Source organism: Acipenser ruthenus, unplaced genomic scaffold (assembly GCF_902713425.1).
Source record: "Acipenser ruthenus unplaced genomic scaffold, fAciRut3.2 maternal haplotype, whole genome shotgun sequence".
Classification (NCBI taxonomy): Eukaryota; Metazoa; Chordata; class Actinopteri; order Acipenseriformes; family Acipenseridae; genus Acipenser; species Acipenser ruthenus.
This window is the reverse complement of record NW_026708051.1, coordinates 122,458-138,409: the sequence shown is the minus strand read 5'-3', so window position 1 is coordinate 138,409 and position 15,952 is coordinate 122,458. Positions and strand designations below refer to the sequence as shown.

Here is a 15,952-nt window from a genome sequence, read left to right as displayed (position 1 = left end):
ACTTTCACTAAACGCCAGTTCCCTCCCTCCCTCCCTCTCTCTCTCTCTCTCTCTCTCTCTCTCTCAATTCAATTCAATTCAATTCAAATTGGCTTTATTGGCATGACAATAAAAATAATTGTGTTGCCAAAGCACATACATGGCATAACCAACTCAAATATACAGACAAAGAATTTTTCTTAATACTAACAGTATCCCTCCTCTCTCTATATTAATATATCTGGTCTGGACTGTCTCTTCACTAGGAACTGACACACATCCCCCCCAGACACATACTTCCACTAAACGCCTGTTCTCCTGTTCTCTCTCTCTCTCTCTCTCTCTCTCTCTCTCTCTCTCTCTCTCTCTCTCTCTCACACACACACACACTTTCACTAAACGCCAGTTCCCTCCCTCCCTCCCTCTCTCTCTCTCTCTCTCTCTCTCTCTCTCTCTCTCTCTCTCTCTCTCTCTCACACACACACACTTTCACTAAACGCCAGTTCCCTCCCTCTCTCTCTCTCTCTCTTACACACACACACACAGAGTCCTGTCTGCACAGTTTGTTTTGTGAATCTTACAAATAGATGCTTGTTAATCATTCATGAAAACGTCTCGCTGGTATTGCAACAGATATAGAATCACACGCACTGTGTGCGCACGTGTTAACAAGACCCGACGGTGCCAGTAGGTGGCGCTATTGTCCTTTAAACCACACACACACTTTGAGAAATACTTGTTCAAGAAGCCCTGTAATGAATGATTTCAACGCGTTCGTGTACTGTACGTGAGTTGACATGAATCGGAACTTTGTGCGTGCGTGTGTGTGCGTGCGTATGTATGTGTTATTTCAAACCAATAAACCAGTCACCCACAAGATAAGACAATTACAAATCAATAATTAAATAAATAAAAACTTCTCTCAGTTTTTAAAAGTTTTATATTACCATACTTGTATTGAGTTTGTCACTCATTTTCCAAGAGAAACTGAAGGTACAGAAATGAGATTCAAGAGCAATGCAAGCTGTGTGTTTCATGTCAAATCGAGCGCACAGGGTGACGTCACCGGCTTCTTTTAAAGACAGCCCCCCCCCCCCCCCCCCCTCCTCCTGCTCCCTGGGGTCTTGAGATGGTGGCAAAGTTCACTCTCCCATTGCAGTGTCGCCAGCAGGGTGCTCCTCTTGCTCCATATATCTGATCAGCTGCACTCCGCGTCTTCGGAACGTTGTAGTGTGGCCGACTGAGAGAGAGGAGAGAGAGAGGGAGAGAGAGAGAGAGAGAGAGAGAGAGAGAGATCCCAATTAAAATAATACGACCTCAGACCTGGAGTCTGTCACAAGGGGAATCGTGCAAGGACAGTATAATTATAATTTGCAATTACTGCAGCATCATTTTAACTGTAATTGTAATTGAAGCGCACAGCTGTGTAATTGTAATTGAAGTGTAATATGAACCTGTGTATCTCTGGTCTGGCTGGTACACCAGCACCAGGATGACAGACACCACGAGAAGGACAGAGCAGAGCACAGCAGTGATCAGGAACCAGGGCTGCAGAACTGGAGGAGACACAAAGAGAGAGCAATGAAGACAAGCAGACAGACACGCCGCTCAGCTACTGCCCTCCTCAGAGCAGCGTGGGACAGGCAAGGCTAAGGGTTAGTTTACCTTGCTTTTACTGTGCTTTACCAGACCTCTCTGTGCTTTACAGTGCTTCCCTATGCTTTACCATCCCTCTCTGTGCTTTACAATGCTTCCCTATGCTTTACCATCCCTCTCTGTGCTTTACAGTGCTTCCCTATGCTTTACCAGACCTCTCTGTGCTTTACAATGCTTCCCTATGCTTTACCAGACCTCTCTGTGCTTTACAATGCTTCCCTATGCTTTACCAGACCTCTCTGTGCTTTACAATGCTTCCCTATGCTTTACCAGACCTCTCTGTGCTTTACAGTGCTTCCCTATGCTTTACCATGCGTTCACTGTGCTGTGCTTTTATTATGGGTAGCACCTTGATACTCCTGTAGCTCAGGGCGCTCACACACATTCCGCTGACAAACGCACCTATTGACTCTTTATTATATTATAAATCAATATAAAAATAACACAATGCGAGGTCCCTGACACTTACACACAGACTCTGCTTGCTTGCCGGGGTCAGTTTGATCTGCAGACCCCAGCATCGTGTTCTCAGCACGGCGCGCAGTCACTGGCAGTCCGGTGTTGGACACTTGGGTTGAGAGATAAAGACAGAGATACATCAGTATACAGCGTCACCATACACTGTGTGTGTGAAGTTCCCCGGAGTTTTAGACATTACTGATGGTTACAATGTCTGATAACACAGCATTGTTAGAGATATACACAAGAGAGACACTCCGAGGCTATAAGCGCCTTCACTGTTACATTATTTATTTATATAAAACGATTATTATTATTATTATTATTATTATTATTATTATTATTATTATTATTATTATTATTATTATTATTATTAAAGGGTTAGGGTGATTTCCACATTCACTCCATTGTAACTCTGCATAATAACATTGTAATGATGTGTAAGCACACATGGATTTACTAAGTAACCGCTATACAAACACACAGTCATTAGAGACGCGCAATGGAAAGCGTTCCCCGTATTACTCGTACACAGGCTGGATCCGTGTGGTTTGCCTTGGTCAGTATTAGCAGCAGGCACAGCGGTCTTTCTCTCTCTGTTTGAAGGGGTTGGAGTCCGAGTTGATCTGGACGCTTGGGCTGAGTGACAGAAATACAAAACACGATTTTAAAAACCAGCAAGCATGAGAAGGCATAAAATGAATAGAGTTTCTGACTGAGCGTCTGAAGTTACCGGACGATGGCAATTCCTCTCACGCATTCCACTGACAAACGGACCTCGACCATTGTTTATTTGATTATATAAGCTTCCGTTTCCTGTCTGTCTCTCTTATAATGCATATATATTTTTTCCAAAGTTTTGGCATTGCATCTTCTCGAACTCCAGTTCACACAGTTCGGGACGGAAGATTTTTAATGTACTGTATGTATTTTCAGACCATTAGCTTACCGAGGTCAGTTTTCTCAGCTGTCGTTTTCGCAGTAGAGGAGGCAGTTGTCAGCGGTGTTGTACTAGGGACTTGGGTTCAATCACAGAAAGAGAGAAATGTCATTATACGGTGACACAGTGATGTCCCTCTGAGTTTCAGCGCCCACAATGTGTACATCACACTTTAAATAAAGTTTAACTCTGGTCAAACGTTTTGCATCATCTAGAATTTTAGGATTGAGCCACAATTAAACAAAAAACTATATTAACATAATTTAGATCTTTTATTTAGAGATGTGCGCTTTGTTTTTCGTGCAATCGAAAGAAAAAAAATACAAACTGATATCGCAAAAGTCTATATCAGAAGCCATCATAGTAGTACAGCAGTATTTCGTGTTAGACCTTTTTTTCAATTTGTCAGTCTTACAGTTAGGTTTCTGGAAAACCACAAAGCGCTGGGTGTGGAATTCAATATGTTAACAAGGGAACATTATTCAGCAGCTTTCATTGGACTCTATGAAGCTGAGGGAGTTCATTCTATATAGAGGGGGTGGAATTCAATATGTTAACAAGGGAACATTATTCAGCAGCTTTCATTGGACTCTATGAAGCTGAGGGAGTTCATTCTATATAGAGGGGGTGGAATTCAATATGTTAACAAGGGAACATTATTCAGCAGCTTTCATTGGACTCTATGAAGCTGAGGGAGTTCATTCTATATAGAGGGGGTGGAATTCAATATGTTAACAAGGGAACATTATTCAGCAGCTTTCATTGGACTCTATGAAGCTGAGGGAGTTCATTCTATATAGAGGGGGTGGAATTCAATATGTTAACAAGGGAACATTATTCAGCAGCTTTCATTGGACTCTATGAAGCTGAGGGAGTTCATTCTATATAGAGGGTGTGGAATTCAATATGTGAACAAGGGAACATTATTCAGCAGCTTTCACTGGACTCTATGAAGCTGAGGGAGTTCATTCTATAGGGTGATGCAACACTTTTGGCCAGAGCCTTATGCTTGATCTAAGGCTGAAGTGAGTTCACTGTCTGAAACGCCGCTTTGCTTAATTCACTCACCGGTTACTTGAACGCTTAACCCGTTACTGACATAATACATCCCATCGTTTCTTCCAGCGAAACACCAGTACTGTCCGCTATTAACCAGGGCTGCGGAACGGACTGTGTAGTTCCCTCCTGTACCGCTGTCGAACATCTCGCCTCCCTCGCTGACTTTGATCCAGAGAAATTTCCAACCTTCACCCCGAACCTCGCAGCGCAGGGTGAAGGCATCTCCTTCAGTGATCCGTCCCGCATCAGCCAGGCTCAGCCGGGGGGGTTGTTCTTCAGAAAACAAAGAGAAAAAACACAGAAGAGTCAGGAATTGTGGTCTCTCCCTTATAGAGACATCGTTATCATGTGCCTTTGTGAAAGATCATTTCAGATTTCCTTTGAAAGTCGATAAGACCTTCCCATAGATTAAGAAAAAACAACAACTGTACATCCTGCTTGCAAGGCACGTAGGGCTACAGTAACACCTAAGCCATTGATATCCTTTGTATACCCGCCTGCATGAATTTATGGTGATATAGAAACACACTCGTGTGTGAAAATGTTAGACCGCTTTGTGCTTTAATCGGGCGTCTTAAACAACTTCTAAAAAGTCTCCTGCGTTTGATCGCGTGTGGCTCCGTGTTCCTTTTCTCTCACTGTTTAAAATGAATTGCATGTGAGGCTTATTAACACGTCCTCGATCAAACCAGACAGTCCTTTTCCACTTGATCCCGAAGCAATGCTCCGGCCAGCGTGTGGCGCGTTCCCCCCATATAAACCTCAAGTCCAGCGGTCACTGGCTGTGGATTTTGTACCTTGAGCTTTTTCAGAGGTGACTCCCGCAGTCAGCACTGGAGAGAGAGAGAACAAAGAGAGGCAGTTCGAGCCCAAAGGGATGCATTGAAAAGAAATTAAAGAACAGAATGCTAACACTATCCACACATAGTAAATATAGAAACCGTGCGTAATAACATAGGAATGATGTGTAAGCGCGCATTGTTATCAAAACATGTTGCTGGTTTGTGAAAGCTACGGGTAGGTAATTTCTCCACAATTACCAGTTGACTTTCGTTTTTCTTTTTTTCGGTTCGACTCCCCACAATATCCTGGGTCTAGTTTTACATCTACGGCCAAAAGTTTAGCATCACCTAGAATTTTAGGATTGAGACATAATTATAAATAAAAATAAAGAAAAAAAAAAACTATATGAACATAATTTAGATGTTTTTTAAACTACAAAATGATATCGCAAAAAGTCTACCGGAAGCCATAACAGTAGTACAGTATTTCACATTAGATTTCAATTTTGTCAGTTTTCCCATTAAATATATGGAAAACTACAAAGCAGTGGTATGTAATTCAATACGTTAACATAACATTATTCAGCAGCTTTTATTTGGCTTCATGAAGCAAAATCAGTTAATTCTATAGAGGGTGATGATGCCAGACTTTTAGACACACACACACTTCAGCTATCTAGACCGCTGCCTTCTTCAAAGTAAGAGCTAATTCAGTCTCTGATAATGAAGGTCAGTCTGATTTGAACCCGGGACCAAGGACAGATAGAAGGTAGAAAGCTCAGTACTTACAGATGACTGTGAAGAGAGGAGCTGCCCTCATTGTGTCCGATTAAACAGTGTAAGGCTTGATCTGAAAGAACACAATTCACTGAGGAAGTCCAACACATCCTGCCAATATTCCCACCCACTGTCCCAAAGGCATTCTAGCATGTAGACCGTTCTGTGTGAATGCTGCACCGATACCGAAACTATAAACACACGGAAGCAAGGATATCTGCAACACACAGCCACGGCCAAACGCTTTGCATCATCCTCTAGAATGAAGCCATTCTGCTTCATAAAGTGGAATGAAACCGGCCGGCTCATGTTAACATATTGAATTCTCTTCCCGAAGGCATGCATTCCGTACTGTCCTCGGGCGTCAAGGACTTTGTAGTTGGAATCCAGCAAAACAAAATTATCCAAGCCACCCCACGCGCAGCAAAGAAAACGTCTATCAAAAGGACGCTATACTAGTAGTACTGTAGTATTTCATGTTATTTCAGTTTTCTTGATAAATATATGGAAAAACTAGCAAGCGGCGGGTGTGTAATTCAATTTTGTTAACGTAACTTTGACTGGCGGGTTTCATTCGAATTAGTTCACTCTATACAGAGAGCGATGACGCAAAACATTTGGTCGTATTCTCTGTACACTGCGATTGTTCTAAATTACCGTACGTCCCTGTTCGTACTCCGTGGTGTTTTTGGACGCTAATGGGAAAGCGAACTATGGCGCTTTTGGGCAGATGGACTATAGGGGGCGCCAACAACGCACCTCAATACGCGTGGGGCAGGAATCTCAAAGTCACGTGATGCGCGGGATTAAGAACTCCTCATTCTCTTATCACTGAGCGTCAGACCGACGCAAACACTGTAATAAGATTACAGACACTGACAAAACAAGCGGATTACTGAAACCGACTTCTGCGCCTTCCTCTTCTCAGGGTGTGAGGATTTCAATTCTCATCAGCAAGCAGTGATATTGCGCTTCGTGATGGTGGTCCACTATGAAAGGCGCTCTATAAAATAAATATTGATTGATTTTTGTTGATTGTTTGATTGATATAGAAACAGTCGGCACTCTGCTATGTGTGTGGCTCCGTGTTCCTTTTCTCTTTCTGTTTTAAATGAATGTTTTGTGCGGCATATTAATTAATTAAATTAGAAAATCAGTAATTTGGCCTAGTTTGACAATTTCCCCCAAGATTTTCAGTTACCCGGTGGTTTTATTTCACACGCACAACAAATCACAGCTGATGAATTCGCACGCTGCTCCGTGCATTTGCACCGCTGTTTGGCTCAGCTGAAGTATTTTTTACCTTCGAGTCCTCCTCTGGTGTTACGCGTTTCCATCTGTCTCTCCCTCAGAGTCTCTCCAGCTGGATACTCAGGTTTACAGGGCTGAGTCAGGTTAATCTAATCACAGGGTGCAAATTTGCTGTGTTAGCAGAGAGCTCAGAGAGAGGAGAGGGGACACACACACACACACACACACACACACACACACACACACACACACACACACACACACACACACACACACACACACACACACACACACACACACACACACACACACACACACACACACACACACACACACACACACACAGGAGATTGGCAGAGTTATCTAGAGCCGTTAATATACAGGTATGCAAAGACAGCAGCCATGAACGATGATTCACAGACAATTGCAATCCCTGTCACAGAAAAATGCAGTAGATGTCGTCCCTTGGTTAGCTGTTGCATGCATTTATAACTGTGTAAAAAAAAGTGCTTCCTACCTTCCGTTCTAAACTCTACTCAACTCCCATGCGTTTCTATGGGAAGCATCACAAAGGATTACACGAGTTATCATCCAGTATCAAGGGAAAACCCCGAACAAGACACATCCTTGGTGTAATTCAAATAGATACAAAAAAAAAAACTTTGTCAAAATCTTTATTTACAAAACTCGTCTGCAGTTTAAACACAGGATTACACAGCATTGTTATAGATATATACAAGATAGACACTTCAGAGGTTAAGCGCCTTCACTGTTATTTATTTACATACATGTTTTTTTTTTAATAATGTTCAAATACAGAATAGCACACTATACAAGTCCTTTCAGTAACACTTTCCATTAAGAGTCTCTAATTGTATTTACATAGCAGTTACTTAGTAAATGTCTGCTTACACATCATCACAATGTTATGATGCAGAGTTACAATGTATTAAGTGTGTATTTTTTGCCTGATATAACCCTAGCCCTTTTCTGATACAATTGTGTGCTTACATATAGATTTGCACATGAAGTACATTGTAGCATTGCTTAAGAACGCGGTAGTGCTGTGTAAGCAAGTATCCACGCACACTTCTTCCTTCCTCGATTCCCTCTCAGTCAAAAGAAGTGGGTATCGCTGTGTGCTGGGAGACACCTTGCATTCACCCCAATCGTTCCTTATTGAATTTAATTTAACACATTCACCTAATAATAAAAAAAAAACAACTGAAAGAAAAGCAACTGTGGTGCGCTCCCTAGTTATAGAAGGAGTCGACCTTACAAGATATCAGACAGCTAAAAAAAAACAAAGTGCGCTTCTCTCGGGAAGGACAGGGAGGGCACACCTCAATACAGAAACCTTACTGGAAGTCACCAAAGCTCTACAGTTTCCAAGCAGATTCGGGGAAAAAAAACAGTCTTTGGTGTTGGAAGTTGGGTAAACCTTTGGTAGCGCGTGTTTTCTCGCTCTCACCGGTTCCCTCTAGTGGCAGGGGTCGAAGGGGTACTTGGTCACGCCTCCGTGGAGCTCGATGGAGGACTCTGTCCACGCGATGACGTCGCCGGTCGCGTGGCTGCCGCAGGTGGCCAGGTTGTAGATCTCATTGGGCGTCAGGACGTGGGACCACATGTTCACGTCGGACATTTCTCCCACGAAGGCTTGCGTGGCATCGAAGCGACCACCAAGCGTGTCCTGAAGGAGTGGAAGAGAGAGTCATGGGACTGTGGAGGGAGGACGCCAACACAGAGGAATGGACAATACAGAGGCGTGCGTTCAATATCCATGCTTTTCTGTGTAATACAATAGGGACGCCCCAATAAAACAATGCTGCTGATGCCAGTTAATCCTATCATGGTGTTTCAATAGCGTGGTCATGTCTTTGCAATATATTAATCGTTCCTTTTTCAGTCTTCACCTAACACGTGATAAAGAGGCTACATTCATTTACGATAACCAAAAAAAAAATATATAAAAAAAGTCATGTAGAAATCGGTTTTCACTCAAGGATATATTACAACTAATTTCAGGACTAAGTATAATAATGTAGGAACTTAATCCAATTCAATAACTTAAAGGTCAACAGGTTTTCTGGTAGATATTTCTGGCAAAATAACCACATTTTGTTAACTGTAATCATTATACAGTAGTGGGCAAATGTGTTATAATAATTAAAAAAAGACACTGTGTCCAGGTGTTTTTGTGATGGTGTGTTTTAGGGAACATGGAGACTCTTTGTGGGTCTTGGACCTTGGTTTCAGGAGACTAGGTTTCAGACTTGGGGGGTTTGATACAGCAACCTCAGACTAGGTCTCCCAGTGGTCTCCTGGAACCAGGTTTCAAGCCTACGATCCTGACAAAGTGGCTTCGCATTCCCTCGACTAACCCTGTGCACCACAACTGAGCATCTTAACCACAATGCAAAAGATCTGGGCTCGTCTGCGTTCGTGGTTTTTGAGCTTTTAACCTCCTCGTCTCACCAACAGGGTGTGCCAGTATGTAACCACGCTGCCCGTTGCATGGTTCTGGGCACCTGGTCTTACCTGCTCTTGTCCCAGTATAAAGACACCCCCAGCTTTGATGGGGTGCCACGCTGCCAGGTTCTCTCCGGTGCCCCTCTTAATGCCATCCTGGTACGACTCCCACAGCCCGTCCCGCGTGGACCAGGTCACACACACGTGGTGCCACTTTGCATCGTTAATGGAGAGGGGAAGTGTCACCGCCTGGCACAGAGAGAGACAAGAACAAGGGAAAAGTCAGACCAGAACTGTGACAGACCAAGGGTGGCCAATCTGGAGCGACATTCCCCTGTTCTAAATTGTTTAACTGAACCAATTAAATCTATCCATCTATCCAGACCCTGAAGTGGTTCGTGATGTCATTACACTTGTTATAGCTGGAGCAGAATGTGATTGGACACCACTTGATTAGATGTTTCCTTGTTAAGCAGGAACACATATACAGTTGATGGACAGCATTGAGCTGCCTCTGTCAATTTTGTGGAAGGCCTATGGTGCACTATGAGGATTTCTCCCACGACTGTCTTGAATACATGAACAATCAATCAATCAGCCTGAATTCCAGGTAACTTCACGTGAAAACCCAAGACCTCATGCTCCAAGATTAATAAAGTCAAAACTGAGATGCCCAAAGAAACCCTACTGATTTAAATCCAAGTCCTGTGACTTCGAGTCTAAAAGTCTTGACAATGGAAATGAAATCCGGATGGTTACAAATCTATTTGATCCCAGATCGAGTCTTTATTATTCCAGAACATCTCCCGGTGATTTGAGAAAAACTTGAAGATCTTCATTTTTTTAGGATAAGTTTCTTATGGTTGAAATGAAATCCTGGAGATCCACATTCTGGTGACTCAAGTCCAATTCTAGACCTTGATGTGATTCTAGTAAAAATTTCCCCTGGTTCTTCAGATGCTTTAAGTTCAGGGTTTTAAAATTAAAGATTTGTAAGATTGAAATCCAAGTCTGGATTTTTCCCCTTTAAAGAATTAAAGTCCCATTGAGTTCAATCAAATTCTGATGGTCCAATTTCATGTCATGAAAAATCAAGAAACCAAGTCCACATCCTTAAGATTTATAGTAAGTATCGTCCTGATAATTCACTAAAACCCCCCTGATAATTCAAGCCACGGTCCGGACTGATTAGTTCAAAAGATGATTGGTCAAATCCAGGGGTTCATTTGAGCCAGATCACACTGAATCCTAGATCCAGTACCTCTTTGTAATTTGAGAATTAAACCATTTTTAAATGAATGATGAAACAGTAAGTCTACTGGTAGCCATAATAGTAATACAGTAGTATTTCATGTCAGATTTCAAAATTTCACATTTTTTAATTTGTGGTCTGTTTATCTGTTAAGTATATAAAATAAAACTACAAAGCGCTGGTATGCAGTTCAATATGTTAACAAGGTAACATTATTCAGCAGGTTTCATTCGACTTTCATTCAACAGTTCATTCTACAGGGTGATGATGCTAAAATTTTGGCCAGAGTTGTAACTTCCCCCAGCTGCTGTGCACGCCTCACTCTCTCACCTTGTCATTGACTAGTAGCTCCATGGGGTTGTTCCCCCACTCAATCAGCACCAGCTCATTGGCCTGTCCCGGGACGGAGTAGGAGAAGGGGGTGCCCACTCCAGGGGACGAGTTGGACTTGAGCCAGAGGCAGAGCGTCATGGCGAATATCTCTTGGAGGAGTGTGCGCTTCACGCGGCCGTACATGTAGTTCGTGCGCATGGGGAACCCAATCTGAAAATCATCCGGGCTTTTCACCTTCTTGTGAGAAGCAGCGGCTGCAGAGAGAGAGAGAGAGAGAGGGGGGGGAGAGAGAGGCAGGTAGAGAGAGAGATTAGTCATTTATATTCATATAAAACTATAGCCACAACTACAGCAGGTATTGTTGTAAAACTGCATCACCCTATATAATTAACTAATTTTGTTGTATAAAGTCAAATGAATCCTGCTGAATAATGTTATGCTAACATACTGAAATTACATACCGCTTTGTAGTTTTCCATATACTTAACTAAATACTGACAACATTTTTAAAAATGTGGCATTTGGAAATACTGCTGTGCTACTATTATGGCTTCCGGTAGACTTCAGCAATATCATTTTGTAGATTATTATTATTATTTTTAATTAATGTCTCAATCCCTAAAATTCTAGGTGATGCAAAACTATAGCCAGAACTACAGCAGGTATTAAAGTAAAAAATCACAGCCACAGTCCACTGCATGTGAACTCGTACCCTTGTCGGAGTTCCTATGAGGCAGATGACTCATAACAGCGTCGAGCTTGTGGCCGTGGCTGGCGCGGCCGTGGTTGTCTCGACTCTTGACTCCTCTCCTGTGATGGGGGACATGGTTGCCATGGTGCCCGTTGTCATGGTGCCCGTCGTCGTGGTGGTGTCCGTCGTCGTGGTGACCATCATCGTGGTGCCCGTTGTCATGGTGTCCGTCGTCGTGGTGCCCGTTGTCATGGTGTCCGTCGTCGTGGTGACCATCATCGTGGTGCCCATGGGCAGTGTCGTTCTCATGCTGATTGTGGTGGTCATCGTCCTCGTCTTCGCTGTGATGATGGTGATCCCCTCCCTCCTCCTCCTCCTCCTCCTCCTCCTCCTCTCCCCCCGAGTGCAGTCGATGCTGGATCTGCTGCTCCAGAGCGGCGATCCTCCTCTGAAGCAGGTCCCTCAGAGAGTGAGAGTAGGAGGTGGACGTGTTCCGGGAGTGCTGTGGGAACGAGAAGGGTTAACGCGGAAACCGCAGGGGGAGGGGGGGGGGGCAGTCCTGCGGTCATGTGAAAGGAGATCGAGCAGGGCTGGTCAATGCTGACCCTCTTCCACTCCTGGGCTCTGTTACAAAAACCCTGTTCTAAATCATTTAACTGAGCCAATTAAACAAATCCATTCATCCAGACCCTGAAGTAGTTCATTCTCTCGTTGTATCTGTTAAACCTGGAGTGGAGTGGCACTTCAGGATCGCACCCCTGATATAGACCTATCAAAATATCCACTGTCTAAAGCTGATCCTCCTTTATAACAGCTTTAGCCAGAAGTGTCCCATATTATCTCTTAACACGCAGAGATTTTCAGTTGGGTTGAGGACAGAGCCTAATAGCACCTGCCACACAAAGCTCAATGCTCACTCACATGGTGGCTTTCCTGGGTCTTTGACAAGACAACTTGACCTAACGTTCAATCCAGTTTTGCATTTCACATTCACAGTAATGTGAAAATGTATTAGAACTCCCCATCGCTTCTGTAGTTTTTGATGTGTTGTGCGTATGAAATCAAAACCACCGGAACTGAACATCTTGGAAAATTGTCATCGTCTTATTTAATAGATGACTTTAATAGACCACACATGCAATTCATTTCAAACAGTCAGAGAAAAAGGAACACAGAGCCACACGCGGTCGAACGCAGGAGAGTTTTTAGAAGTTGTTTAAGATGCCTGATTAAAGCACAAACTGGTCTAACATTTTCAGACCAAGTGCCTATTGTTTCTATATCACTGATTACTGAACGGAAATTCTGACATCCTGAGGTGTTTTCATGCAGGTGGGTATATAAAGGATCTCAATGACAAATCTGTAGATGTTCTATCAAATTTACACACCGTACAGTCTTGAGCTCTCTATACTAGACTGTATGGAATTAGCTGGTTCACACATCCCCAAACAACACGCAATTAAATACAATCTCGCTTCACAACCCTGTAACCTTTCCTTACCTGCAGGTTATCTATCCTCTCTTTGAGTGACTGCAGCATTCTGCCCATCTGATCCACGGACACGGCGTGCTTGGGGGGGTCCCCCATGGTGTTCTTGGAGCCATGCGTCTCCTTGTGATGCGGCTGGGGCACCCCATGTAGAGGATGGGGCTCGGGGAGGCGGTGGGGGCGTGAAGAGTGTCCCAAAGCATTGGAGTGATGGGAATCGGAGTCTTCGTCATCATCGTCATCATCGTCTTCGTCATGGTGTCCTGTAGAATGCGTCCCAAACCCTTCGCAGAGCGTGAGCTTGGCCGTGAGCTCACGGATCGTTTCTCTCTGGTCCAGAATCGTCTCCTTCTGCTGGACGATGGTTTCTCTCAGGTGTAGGATGGTGGCTTTAGCGTCGTCCGTTAGACCCCACAAGGCGTTGGAGCTGCCGGTGGTCATGGGTTGGGAGTGTCGGCCGTTGCCAGAGCAACCGGGTTCGGAATCCACAGGCATCGGGGTGCAAACGAACTTGGGGAGCGGCGGCCCGTGTTCCGCAGAGACGTCCAGCAGGATCCAAGAGGAAAAGCCCAGGAGGAGAAGGAGCATCCGGGAGAGAGGAGACATCCGGGATGGAAACGGTATGGGATTGCCAGAACTTGTTTTCTTCATGACTTAGAGCGCAGGCAGGAAGGTTTTTATCGATTTCGATTTTCTTAAAAGAAGCAAAAATACCACAGGAATATTCTAAATAACCTTCACAACCCGGCGAACGGTTTCAAGTATTTTCTTTTTTGTTTATGCTCAGATTATTTTAAAATAGCAGTTGAAAATAAAAAGAAGAACATTATCAATCTTTTCCAGGCAGACAGACGCAGAAAGGCAAAGACGAGGCAGCAAACATCGATACTAAGGAAGAAAGCAAAAGCCTTGGAGTCTAAACAAACAAAATATATCAAAGACGACAAAGGAAATCAGAGACCCGGGGCACACAGTCAGTGTTCCAGTTTGCGAAGCCAGAAGTGACTTTGAAAAGGATTTACCCTGCTTAGTGGCTACTTAGAGCTGCTTACCCCCCCCCCCCATCTCTCCCATCCATTACTCACACTTTAATTCCATCTCCATGGCGAAGTTAAAGACAGGATGTTATTTACTGTCTGTCCTACATTCAATATCTTTCCAGGAATCTGTAGGAATTTCTGTCGATCTATCAGTCTATCTTCTGGTTCTAACTGTCTGGATCTGTAGCTTCCCATCTGTCTGTTTGTCCAGCTGTCGATCAACAGAGGCATTTTGCACGGTCTCGCATATGTCCTGCATCTAAGATATATCTTCATATCAATCTATACCTGTCTGTCTGTCGGTGTGTAGCTTTTTTGACAAGCAGTTTGCACTGCCCTAGATTCACTAATTGCATTGTCTATCTGTCTCTCTGTCTCCATGGAAACCAGGTTTTAACCGATACAGGATGTTTGTCCACTGCCCTGCATTCAGTATCTTTCTGTGCACGTAATCTTCCATTCCATCTGTCTGTCTGTCTGTCCATCTTTGTACTTCTGTTTGTTTAGGACAATCTGGCTCTATATATGGCAGTCAGTCTCAAAGGGATGCAATAGGCATATCATAGTCATATACTGGGGTGCATTAAGTGCATCGATCTCTGCTGTATGAAATAAGCACATGGTTGTCTATGTTGAGCTGAAACATGTATATTATTATTATGAATTAGTCATTTAGCAGATGCTTTTCTCCAAAGCGACTTACAGAGACTAGGGGGGTGAACTCTGCATCATCAACAACTGCTGCTGCTGCAGAATCGCTTACAATAGGACTTTGTTTGTTTGACGTCTCATCCTGAAGGACGGAGCACAAGGAGGTTCAGTGACTTGCTCAGGGTCACACACACACAGGGAGTCAGTGGCTGCTGCAGAGTCACTTCCAATAGGAGCTTGTTTGTTTGACGTCTCATCCTGAAGGACGGAGCACAAGGAGGTTCAGTGACTTGCTCAGGGTCACACACACACAGGGAGTCAGTGGCTGCTGCAGAGTCACTTCCAATAGGAGCTTGTTTGTTTGACGTCTATAAGGGTAGCAAGCCCTTTTCTTTAACCACCAGACCAGCAAGCCTCCTTATCATGGCAATCATGCTTCGGAGCTATGTGTGATATGCGTAATGGATGAGTGTGTAGTGGGTCATGCGAGTAGCCCAGACCCAATGAGAAACTATTATTATCTATGGTTGCTAAGGAATACAAATACTTTTAAAAAACGTGTCTACTGTCACCGGAATGTAACGTTGCTGGCGTTACATAAGACACCCTGGCACTAGAATCTACGCCGTCACGCCAAATTCTGCAGCTCTGACTTTAATACTCAGGGGTTAAATAGACGGTAGGGAGCGGCGTGCATTTACGAGGTTAGCCTGTAATCCGGAATATCATTCTCTCAGGAGCCTCCCAGATCAGGAGAACCAGAGGCCCGCCGCCAATCTCTGCTCATGAAGGTCATTTGTTTGCACTGCCGGGCTAACGAGATTCATTACACTCAGGAGACTAAACCACCCGTATGTCAGCACAGAGTGGACAGAAGCCAATTAGACTGCAGGACGTTGTGTCTATTGTGTGTGTGTGTGTGTGTGTGAGAGAGAGAGAGTGACTCACCCTGCTATAAGAGTAAGGGTGTTTTTTTGCACATACGGTGTTAGAAACTCACACTAGCCCCAGATCACCACGTTATTGAAAAGATCACAGAGCACAGAGTTCAAGGAATCCAGTCCGCCGTTAATTAAACTGTAATAGAAAAGTTCACAGTTCTGTTATACCAACTGCTCCTT

General features: G+C 43.8%; 2 protein-coding genes across 4 annotated transcripts; both read right to left on the bottom strand.

The window, feature by feature from the left end:
* Positions 1-506: 506 nt before the first annotated feature.
* LOC131728711 (uncharacterized) lies at positions 507-6,988 on the bottom strand. 3 transcript variants are annotated; one of them, XM_059019702.1, is made up of 10 exons: positions 6,956-6,988; positions 5,665-5,725; positions 5,134-5,223; positions 4,891-4,926; positions 4,103-4,366; positions 3,044-3,112; positions 2,626-2,733; positions 2,105-2,203; positions 1,434-1,535; positions 507-1,219 (listed from the first exon to the last, which is right to left on the bottom strand). In XM_059019702.1, exons 2-10 carry the CDS (start codon positions 5,693-5,695, stop codon positions 1,122-1,124), a joined length of 897 nt encoding a protein of 298 aa, XP_058875685.1. In that variant the 5' UTR covers positions 5,696-5,725; positions 6,956-6,988; the 3' UTR covers positions 507-1,121. The 3 variants fall into 3 exon arrangements, with proteins under 3 accessions (XP_058875685.1, XP_058875684.1, XP_058875686.1); XM_059019701.1 differs by lacking the exon at positions 6,956-6,988 and having other exon boundaries at positions 5,665-6,132; XM_059019703.1 differs by lacking the exons at positions 5,134-5,223; positions 6,956-6,988 and having other exon boundaries at positions 5,665-6,127.
* Positions 6,989-7,563: 575 nt separating this feature from the next.
* On the bottom strand, positions 7,564-14,154 carry LOC117410089 (neuronal pentraxin-1). Its single transcript, XM_034016484.3, has 5 exons — positions 13,153-14,154; positions 11,670-12,150; positions 10,955-11,211; positions 9,442-9,621; positions 7,564-8,593 (listed from the first exon to the last, which is right to left on the bottom strand). The coding sequence occupies exons 1-5, from the start codon at positions 13,789-13,791 to the stop codon at positions 8,384-8,386; spliced, it is 1,767 nt and encodes a 588-aa protein (XP_033872375.3). The 5' UTR covers positions 13,792-14,154; the 3' UTR covers positions 7,564-8,383.
* Positions 14,155-15,952: the final 1,798 nt, after the last annotated feature.

Excerpts from the sequence above, each read along its gene's own strand:
- LOC131728711 (XM_059019702.1), bottom strand. The coding sequence starts at position 5,695 with ATGAGGGCAGCTCCTCTCTTCACAGTCATCT. Across the intron at positions 4,927-5,133 it reads AGAAAAACGAAAGTCAACTG|TGCTGACTGCGGGAGTCACC; the intron begins GTAATTGTGGAG and ends CTCTCTCTCCAG. Across the intron at positions 4,367-4,890 it reads CACCTCTGAAAAAGCTCAAG|AACAACCCCCCCGGCTGAGC; the intron begins GTACAAAATCCA and ends TGTTTTCTGAAG.
- LOC117410089 (XM_034016484.3), bottom strand. The coding sequence starts at position 13,791 with ATGAAGAAAACAAGTTCTGGCAATCCCATACCGTTTCCATCCCGGATG. Across the intron at positions 9,622-10,954 it reads AGCTACTAGTCAATGACAAG|GCGGTGACACTTCCCCTCTC; the intron begins GTGAGAGAGTGA and ends TCTCTGTGCCAG. Across the intron at positions 8,594-9,441 it reads TTATACTGGGACAAGAGCAG|GACACGCTTGGTGGTCGCTT; the intron begins GTAAGACCAGGT and ends CCACTCCTTCAG.